At 46.1% G+C, this 10,903-nt stretch overlaps 1 protein-coding gene across 1 annotated transcript in view; it reads right to left on the reverse strand.

Moving 5' to 3' along the window:
* The window catches only part of Ywhae (tyrosine 3-monooxygenase/tryptophan 5-monooxygenase activation protein, epsilon), a 53,510-nt gene extending 43,325 nt beyond the window's left edge, over window positions 1–10,185 (reverse strand). The window contains exon 1 of the mRNA XM_013016524.1: window positions 9,923–10,185. Within this exon, the coding sequence (XP_012871978.1) occupies window positions 9,923–9,986 (64 nt within the window). The 5' untranslated portion in view covers window positions 9,987–10,185. The remainder of the gene's footprint in view (window positions 1–9,922) is intronic.
* Window positions 10,186–10,903: the final 718 nt, after the last annotated feature.

Here is a 10,903-nt window from a genome sequence, read left to right on the forward strand (position 1 = left end):
AAAAAAAAAAAACTTATTATAGTTCACGCCTGTAATCCCAGCTACTCAGGAGGCTGAGATCTGAAGATCATGGTTTAAAGCCAGCCCCAGCAGGAAAGTCTGTGAGAATCTTATCTCTGATAAAAACCACCAGAAAACTGGAAGTGGCACTGTACCCTAAGTGATAGAGTGCTAGCCTTGAGCAAAAGAAGCTCAGGGATAGCGCCCAGGCCCCGGGGTTCAAGCCCCAGAACTGGCACAAAAAAAAAAGTATACAAAGGAAAAAGTACATAAAAATATTTAAAGCAGTAACAACTTTAAGTAGAATTATCCTTAGGGCAAGTTTATCACACAAAGAATATAATGCCAATTTCTACCAGCTGTACTGGCACATTTGTGAATTAGTATCTTTTTTCCTCAAGATTTGTTTTGATTACTTTTTGCTGAGTAAATTGAAATAAGCTTTTGAAATTGTTACTATTATGGACATGAATGAACTCAAATCATAGTTAAGTTGGCAATAATATTTTTTGGGGGGTTGGTTGTGGGACTGAACTCTGGTCCTGGGCGCTGTCCCCCAGCTCTTCAGCTCAAGGCTAGCACTCTATCACTTGAGCCACAGTGCCACTTCTGGCATTTTCTGCTTATGTGGTGCTGAGGAATCGAACCCAGGGCCTCATGCGTGCAAGGCAAGCACTCTACCACTGAGCCACCTTCCTAGCCCAGCAATAATATTTAAATACAGGTTTGTTTTTTTTTGGGGGGGGGGTTTGGTTAGTTGTAGGGCTTGAACTCTGAGCCTGAGTGCTGTCCCTGACTCTTTTCAGCTCAAGACTAACACTCTACCACTTGAGCTATAGCGCCACTTGCGATTTTCTGGTGGTTTTATGGGAGGTAAGAGTCTCAAACTTTGCTGGTGGGGCTGGCTTTAAACCACAATCCTCAGATCTCAAGCCTCCTGAGTAGCTCGGATTACAGGTGTGAGCCACCGGTGGTGCCCAGCTTAAATACAGTATTTAACTGTATTAAACTATTCACTGACCATTTCAAAAGCAGAATTTTCTTTTGCTGTTCCTTACTAATACCCTTTTAACAAGATTCTGTTTTATAGGATCTAGGCTCTTTGGAACATTTATGAATCAATCATATGCCAACTTCTGCTCTTTCTGAAAGTTTTGACTTTTTTTTTTCAGTTGTGGGACTTGAACTCTGGGCCTGGGCACTGTCCCTCAGCTCTTCAGCTCAAGGAGAGCTCTCTACCACTTGAGCCAAAGCACCACTTCCAGTTTTGACATTTTTAACTTAAGGATATTCACTGAGCGTCAATGGTTAATACCTAGCTTCTCAGGAAGCTGAGATCCGAGGATCACTGTTCAAAGCCAGCCAGGGCAGGAAAGTCCATGAGCCTCTAATTTCCAATTAATTCCAGAAAACTGGAGGTGAAGTGGCTCAAAGAGGTAGAGCAATAGCCTTGAGCAAAAGAGCTCAGGACAGTGCCCAGGCCCTGAGTTCAAGTTCCATGACCAACAAAAAAACAAAAAGATGAAAACAGAACCAAGTGTAGCATGGCATACTGCTGGTTATCTTTGCTACAGAGTAGCGTGAAGGCTGTGGAAGTATAGTGCGTTGACAGCTTGGGCAACATATGAAGACTTCTACCACCAAAAGTACACAGACAAGCAAGTAGTATATATGTCTTCATTGGTCTCCAAGTACCTACATGTGAACATACATTCTGAGACTGTCTAGAATCTCTCATTATAACTTGGATAACTGGACCTTGAGATAACATTTTATGTTTTGAAATAAAGCATCAGTCAGGCGCTATGGCTCACGCCTGTAAAATCCTACTCAGAAGGCTAAGATCTGAGGATCGCAGTTCAAAACCATCCCAGGTAGCGAAGTTCAGAAGACACATAGCCCAATTAACTACCAAAAAAAAAAAAAAAAGCCATAAATGGAGTTGTGGCTCAAGTTACAGAGTGCCAGCTTTGGGCACAAAAGTGCCCAGACACTCAAACCCCAGGACTGACAAAATTAAAAAAAAAAAATCTTGCTGGGCACTGGTGTCTCATGCCTGTAATCCTAGCTACTCAGGAGGCTGAGATCTTAAGTTCAAGGTTCAAAGCCAGTCCAGGAAGGAAAGTCCATGAGACTCATCTCTGAAAGCAGTGCTGTGGCTCAAGTGGTAGAGCACTTGCCTTGAACTGAAGAGCTCAGGGACAGCACTAGGCCCAAGGTTCAAGACTCACGACCCACACACACACACCAAAAATAAAATAGAAGACCTGCAAGTTAAAAATAACAAAAAAGAAGCCAGGCCCTGGTGGCTCACGCCTGTAATCCTAGCTACTCAGGAGGCTGAGATCTGAGGATCGCGGTTCAAAGCCAGCCCGGGCAGGAGAGACCGTGAGACTCCTATCTCCAATAAACCACCAGAAAACTGGAAGTGGCACTGTAGCTCAAATGGTAGAGTGCTCGCCTTGAGCTGAAGAGCTGAAGGATAGCGCCCAGGCCCAGAGTTCAAGCCCCACGACCGAAAAAAAAAAAAAATCAGCCTTCTTTTTTTTAGTTATCCTTCAAATTACCAGAGAATAGGGGACTTGTAAAATTAGATACATTAATTTACTGGGCTGAAATTTTACTTAACATACCAGATTAAAATCAAGTAATTCTTAAAATATTTCCTAGGGCTATGGATAGAGATGACTGGTAGAGCTAGTAGAGTTCTAACCTAGCATTAGTATGCACAAGACTTGGAGTTAAACACAAGAAGAGACCAAACTAAGATGTAAATAAGACTCCACAACTGTTTCACAGCTGGTCAAGAAAACGGGGGGGGGGGTGATCTGCAAAGAAGCAGCAGGGTCTAGGGATTGAAGTGAGGTAGATAGAGTTCAGGTGGGTCTGGGCGGGTCAGCTGTCTGGCAGGCAATCCAGGGCAGAGAGCTGGGTGTGGAGCTGAGGACCAAAAGTGGGCATAATGCTTACAGTGGGGGTTGAACTCAGGGCCTGAGTGCTGTCCCTGAGCTCTTTCACTCAAGGCTAGTACTCTATCACTTGAGCCAGAGTGCCACTTCTAGCCTTTTCTGAGTATTTTATTGGAGATAAGAGTCCCACACGGAGCTGGGAAGGTGGCTCAGTGGTAGTGCGCTTGTCATGCATGCATGAGGCCTTGGGTTCAATTCCTCAGCACCATTTATAAACAGAAAAAAATGGAAGTGGCGCTGTGGCCCAAGTGGTAGAGCACTAGCTTGGAGGGGAAGAGCTGAGGGACAGTGCCCAGGCCCAGAATTCAAGTCCCATGACCGACCCCCCCCCAACAACAAAAAAAAAAGAAGTCCCACAGACTTTCCTGCCTGAGCTAGTTTTGAACCATGAGCCTCCAGATCTGCCTCTTGAGGCAACTAAGATTATAGGCCTGAGCTACCGCCACCCAGCTTCCCATAAAATTTTTATCTACAGTTAGCCATCAAAAAATCAGAATATAAGATGTGGTAGAGCACAAACCTTGAGCAAAAAAGCCAAGCAAGAGTTAAGACCTCAAGTTTAAGCCCCAATAGTGACACAAAAAGAGAGTGCTAGGTTCTGTTGGCTCATTCCCTAGCTACCCAGGAATTATGATTCGAAGCCTGTCTGATTCACCACCAAAATGCGGGAGGCAGAGCTGTGGCTCAAATAGTAGACTAGCCTTGAGCAAAAAGGCTCAAGAACAGCGCCCAGTTCAAGCCCCAGAACAGACAGACCAGACAGAAAAGGAAAGGAAAGAGTAAGGGAAGAAAAGGTAGGTAAGGTTTATTACTGTGTGTGTGTTTGTTTTAGTAGTCCTATGGATTAAACCCAGGGAGGGTCATGCACATGCTAGGCAAGTACTCTACAACTGAGTCACATCCACAGCCCTATTTTTTTGCCATAAAAAAAAATAACATCTAGGGGCTGGGAAGTGGCTCAGTGGTAGAGCACTTGCCTTGCATGCATGAGGCCCTGGGTTCAATTCCTCAGTACCACATAAGCAGAAAAAGCAGGAAGTGGCTCTGTGGCTCAAGTGGTAGAGTGCTAGCCTTGAGCTGAAGAGCTGAGGGACAGCACTCAGGCCCAGAGTTCAGCCCCCACGACCAGCCAAAAAAAAAAAAATTAAAGAAAATCTAATAATGGTGCAAAATAATGGGGGCAAGAGGAGGCCAGTCCTGCAGCTCAAGTGGTGAAATGTCTGCCTAACAAGCTTGAGGGACTTCAAAACCCCCAGTACTAGCACCAAATTCATTTTCATACTTACAATAGCACTTTGAAACAAGGTCTTACTAAACTGACCAGATGAGCCATTAACTTTTAATTAATTTACTTTATTATTATTATAGAGGTGATGTACAGAGGATTACAATTACATGAGTCAAGTAGTGAGTAATTTCCTTTCATAGTGTCTTCTGTTCCCTCCTATCTCCCAGTCCCTCCCCTCCTGTTGTATAGTTCACTTTCATCAATGTCTAGTCAGATCCACTGCTGTACTTTCTCTCCATTTTTCCCTCCCCTCCATCCTCCAGAAAATATACACGTGAATACACCATAAAGAAAGAATACACATAAAGACAGAATCACCAAAAACTTTTAAAAAATCTTTTGTTTCCATACCTTGGAGTTCATTTGCGCATATATTATCGAAATATGAAGAGGCATTGCACCTTTGTGTTTCTCTCCTAATAGTGTACTCCTTTGGTCTCACTGGGTATATCTGGAATCCTGCATAATTTGTCATATCCCAATACATCTAGAGCCATTAACTGGGTTTTTTGTTTTTTTCTTTTCCACCAATCTTGGGGCTTGAACTCATGCCTGGGCAGTGTCCCTGAACTTCCTTTGCTCAAGGGTAATACTCTATCACTTGAGCCACAGCACCACTTCCTGCTTTTGCTGTTTATGTGGTACTGAGGAATAGAACCCAAGGCTTCATGCATGTTAGGCAAGCACTCTACCACTAAGCCACATTCCCAGCCCCTAGACCCATTAGCTTTTAACCCTTCACCTCAGCCTCTTCAGTAGCAGCAAGTATACATATGCCACCTCATCCAGCTCTATGTATTTCCTTGTGCTTCCTTGCACTTACTAAAACTTGTTCCACCTATTACATGACCAGGTGTTCTTCCCATATTAGAGTTTAAATTATGATCTTATGTAAAAGCATGACAAGTGCTTGGAGAATTTCCGCAGTATTAAAATCTTAACCTGCCATGTGTTGGTGGCACACACCTGTAATCCTAGCTACTCACAAGACTGAGATCTGAGGATCAATGTTCAAATCCAACCTGGGCAACAAAGTCTGTGAGACTCTTACCTCCAACTGACCACCAAAAAATGGGTCTACCCTTGAGCTGAAGGACAGCCCATGGGCCCAGAGTTCAAGCCCATTGACCAGCAATAGAGAGACAGACAGAGAGACAGAAACAGACAGAGAATTGGAAGACTGGACACCAATGCATAAGACCTGTAATTCTAGCTACTTAGGAGACCCAGACATGAATGAGGCTTTCAAGGACAGTTCCTTGAGACTCCTATCTCCAACTAATCACAGAAAAAGTGGGAAGTGGAGCTGTGGCTCAAGTGCTAGAATGCTAGCCAACCACTTGAAGCTCTGGGACAATACTTAAGCCCTGAGTTCAAACCCAGGACCAGCACAAAAATTAACTGGTAGTTAACCTAAAGGCTCTTATATTATGGTTTGTTTCATAATAAATGAATTCAAAGCATGTTCACTTAGCAGAAGCTCAAGGTGAGCTTTTGATGTGTTAAAATAACTCTCAAGCTAGTGACTGAGAACAGATGCATTTTGATGTTGATGTATTCTGATTGTTCATAAATTTTACCCCACCCATCACCGGAAGTGTAAATGCTTGTCTATCAAGGTCAAGGACCTAAATTCATTTCAAACCCCAGTATGAAGGGGAATTACTCCACCTCACATGGAACCAATTTTGAGAGTAAAGATTATTAGAAAGAGGCCAAGCACCAGTGGCTTATGCCTGTAACCTTACCTATTCAAGAGGCTGAGTAGTTCCTACTACTTACTGACATGTAGCTCTAGTGGTAGAGCTCTATCTAGCCTTGAGGGGAAAAAAGAAAGAAAAGCTCAAGGACAGCACCTAGGCCCTGAGTTCAAGCCCCATGAACTCACGCATGCACAGACACGTGCACACACACGTGCACACACACACACACGTGCACACACACACACACACACACACATTAAGGAAGGACAAAAAGAGCAACCACAGTTGGGTGCCAGTGGCTTATGCCTGTAATCCTAGCCATAGCCAATCCAGAGGTTGAGATATGGAGGGAGGGGATATGTGCCAGGAAAGGCCATGACACTCTCATCTCCAATCAAACACCGGAAAACCAGAAGTGATGCTGCGGCTTAAAGTGGTAGAATACTAGCCTTGAGCAAAAGCGGCTCAAGAACAGTGCCCAAGTCCTGAATTCAAGCCTTAGGACTGGCCAAAAAAAACGAACAACCATCCCAGGAATTCTAATGTTGACTCCCTTTGTTCTCCACAAAGAGGAAAATCATCATTCTCATCTTCCAATAAGACCCTACTTTTTTTTTTGGGGGGGGGTCTGGTTGTGGGGCCTGAACTCTGGGCCTGGGCGCTGTCCCTCAGCTCTTCAGCTCAAGGCTAGCACTCTACCACTTGAGCCACAGTGCCACTTCCGGCTTTTTTCTTTTTGCTTATGTGGCGCTGAGGAATCGAACCCAGGGCCTCAAGCATGCAAGGCATGCACTCTACCACTGAACCACCTTCCCAGCCCCTAGTCCCTCCTTTTTTATACCAACGTGGTTCATAGACATGGGAAGATTAAGACTTGCTTCTAAAATACCAAACATTAGACCTGCTTACTATGGCTATAAATACATAAATACTATCTCTTAGACTATAAGACTTGTTAAAGGGATTAGATGCCATATTTAACAGTTTTAGCCCAAAACTTCAGTATTTCCCACATGCAACCTCAAACTGTCCAGTTCCTGAACAGTTTAGCTCTTCTAGCACCATTAAGCAATCAGTATAAATTGCTTTCAATTCTCTAGGGTAGTTAAAAAGGAGAATGGTTTTAGGCAGCTGTCCACAGCATGCAAAAAGGTAAGCCTTCGGCAGTAACAAAAAAAGGACATTTAGAGGCCAACATTCAAACTGTATCGAAAAGCCCAAAACATTACACTGTCTTTTCACTTTCTTTCACACTGCACACCTGGTAAGTTTTAAGAGACTAATACCACAGGAGCACTCTCATTTCTTTCCACACTCCCCCACCTGGTAACTTTTTGTTACGTCATTAATACTACAGGATTTTTTTTTATCACCACAAAACCCAATTACTACAAGTTATTAATGAGAGGGAACACAGACTGGTTTTTGGTGGTTTCCTCTCTTCTCTCCCTTTCCACTGAATCTCTTATGCTCAACCTTTTAACTTATAAAGAGGACACAAACACACAGTAACCATGTGGCTCTGCCTAGAGTCCTACCTAGAATAATCAGGGCTTTGTCAAAAACCCTCAGTACTCAAATGCCAATATGATCATCACTAACCTGTCATTTATTTGGAAGCTACAATCATAAGCTTTCAAATCATTTTTAATGAATTGAAAACAACTTCTGCCCCAATAACACATCTCCTTTATCTCAGCCAGTATACTAAAAGCCTAAATTCCCACAGAACATCAAGTATTCAAATAGAAATCCAAGTTATTTCCTCTCAAGGGCATCAGAAGAAACTTATTTGGGGCCCTGAGGAGGGAAAGAGACTTTCATTACTAGTACACCTTCATTTATTTGGTTTTTAAACACACTGAAGTAATGACAAAGCTGACCTTGAGCTGTACTCCTCATTTTACATCCCCACCCCTTCCCAACAGGAAAAATCTGTACGACTAAATTTAGTTCAATATTTCCCTTAACTTTTGAGTTTTTCAGGTCATTTCTCTTACTTTTGAAATCCTTGAATTTCTGCTGATACACTAGGGCTAGTCCATATGATCCAAACTACTATTGAAGGGCCCTACATAATGTTTCGGAAAATAAGACGCTTTTTAAGTCTAATGATCATACAATACTTGATTCTAACCATGCCAGTTACCCCACAAAAGCATAAAAACCACTGGAACCATGTATGTAAACACGCTGTGTTCACAGATGCTGTACAACTTAAGTAGCTAAATCCAAAATGAAGGAAAGATTTAAAAAAGAAATAAAAGGGACCAGGATTGACTGAACAGATGCAATTGATAAATCTCTGAAAAATCACTGAAACATCAACTGAATAGGGGCTGAGAGTGTAGTAGCTCAGGGGTAGAGCAGGCTTGAAGCCCTAGGTTCAATTCCCAGCCCAGAAAGAAATTAACAAAGAGGACTATTAAAACCTGTACCAAAAAAAAAAAAAAAACTTAAAATGTTGAAGAAAAAAATGAATGAGGGGCTGGGAAAGTAGCTCAGTGGTAAAGTGCTTGCCTTGCAAGTATGAGGCCCTGGGTTCGATTCCTCAGCACCACATAAGCAAAAAGAAAAAAGCCGGAAGTGGTGCTGTGGCTCAAGTGGTAGAGAGCTAGCCTTGAGCTGAAGAGCTGAGGGACAGCGCCCAGGCCCAGAGTTCAAACCCCACGACCTGACCCCCCCCCCAAAAAAAATGAATGAAACTGCCTACACTCATGTAATCCAAAAATCCCAAGCCTCAGTTGAGTGCCTGGAATAGATTTCGTCCCAAAACGAAATTAAAAACATGCATTCCACGCTTGGTGTACTCAAAGTACAGTGGCTTTTAAAAAAAATTTCTTTTAAGTAGGTAGTCATGTGAAATTATTTTTCAACAGATCTGTGTGTCCCCTAAAAAAGTGCGTACCGATCAAAGTCATTTCTCACAAACGAGCAGACTGATGCCATGACCACGGACAGAGCAGAACTAAGGAGTCAGGGTTTTCTGTCCCCAGCTTTACAGATCTATCCTATCCACCAACACAGTGGCTTGTGCAGCCAGTTAAAAAGATTGCGGGCAATTCGGGGGTCTCCTGGGCCAGTAGAGGAAAAGGGAGAGTGAGAGAGACATTTCCGCACCTCCCCCGGAAGGCGGCCAGGTTGCAAAGCCCCCGCCCCCACCCCACCCCACCCCCACCCCGCCAATCCCTCAGCCACAAGGTGTGTGTGCGTGCGTGCGTGTGTGTGTGTGTGTGTGTGTGTGTGTGTGTGTGTGTGTCGGCCCGGGAAGAAATCCGGCCGTAGCATCTCCGCTCGCCAGGCACCCAAGGATGCCGGCTGTGATTCCCACCCCCCGGCCCTCAACCTCCCCGAAGCCTGCGCCCCGGGCCCAGCCCAAAGAAGTCCCCCCCCCACTCCAGATGGATCCCCCTTTTCTGAGGCGACTCCACAGCAGCCGCCGCCCCGCACACGGCCTCCGGGGAAAAGCCACCGCCCCCACCCGCCATATTTCCCTGAAAGGCGCCCGCGCTACGGCTCCCCGTCTCCACTCCGTCCCAGGGGGGCGGGTGTTGCTTCCCCCACACACACACCCCGTGTCCCCCTCACATCTCAACCGTCCCAGGAGCTCCCCAAAGGAATGCTCGGCCCGGGGGAACAGCACCCGCCATCGCCCCCTCCCCCGCCCAGGGACTCGCCCTCCCCCTCTTAGCCGCCATTTTACAACCAACTCCTCCACCCTTTTCGTCTCGGCCTCCCGGCTCCAGACGGTCTGCGAATAAGGACACCGACCAGGTCAGATTCCTGGACCGGGAGATTCCCATCGCTCCGGGAGCCCACACACGCCATTTCCTGCTTTCCGAATCCACGTCCCCGGGCCAGGCTCCGAGACGATGCCGCCATTTTGTCTCCTGATCCCGGGCCTCTGTGGGCGGCGGCAGAGGGTCCGAGAATTCCAGCCCCCTGTTGCCCCCCCAACTCACCGTCGTATCGCTCAGCCTGCTCGGCCAGCTTCGCCTGGTACACCAGATCTTCCCGATCATCCATAGCGGCAGCGGCTCCGGCAGGGTCTGCGCGACGGATGGAAGCGGATAGCGTCTCCGGCTCTCTCTGCCTCTCGCTCTGCGTCCGGGCAGCAAAAAATGGCGGCGCCTCAATCCGGGACTTCCGCCTGCGCACGCGGACAACTGCTCGGCTCTATGGCAACCGCTCCCTGGCAACTGGCGCGGGGGGGCGGGACCTGGAGCTCCGCGCTGGAAGAGGCTGGAACCCACGAGACTCTCCCCTCCTCCATCCGCTTAGCCCGCGCCAAAGGACCAAGGCGGGAACTGCGACTGCGCGTAGGGATAGCACACACACACACACACACACACACACACACACTGCGCGTAGGGATAGCGCACACACACACACACACACACACACAGAGGCGAGGTCGTCCTGGATTGGGCCTTGAAAGCTCAGGGAGACCGAAATTGTTTTTTGGTTTTTGCTTTTGTTTGATTGTAATGACAGGCCTTCCTCGCTGAAATCAAGCATTCTGCCCTTCCTGGCTCCCTTTGCTTACCTGAACCCAATCCTGGGCCGTTTTCAAGCCTCTTCAGCCAAGAATTGGGCCCAGCTTCAGTACCATAGAAGTCAAGGGAAGCCGGTGGGGCTCCAGTCTTCACACCTCAACTCACTGACACACTAATCATTTCCTCTTATCCTTGTTTTCTCCCTTAGATTCTGCAAGGATAGGCCCAGAAAAATTCCTGGTCTAGGGGTTAGGAAGGTGACTTAGTAGTAGAGTGCTTGCCTAACGTGCATGAAGCCCTGGATTTTTTTCTTCAATGCCACATAAACAGAAAAGGCCAGAAGTGGCACTGAGGCTCAAGTGGTAGAGTGCTAGCCTTGAGCAAAAGAAGCTCAGGGACAGCGCCCTGCCTGAGTTCAAGCCCCATGGCCGGCCAAAAAGAAAAGAA

Source organism: Dipodomys ordii, unplaced genomic scaffold (genome assembly GCF_000151885.1).
Source record: "Dipodomys ordii isolate 6190 unplaced genomic scaffold, Dord_2.0 Scaffold31, whole genome shotgun sequence".
NCBI classification, from domain to species: domain Eukaryota; kingdom Metazoa; phylum Chordata; class Mammalia; order Rodentia; family Heteromyidae; genus Dipodomys; species Dipodomys ordii.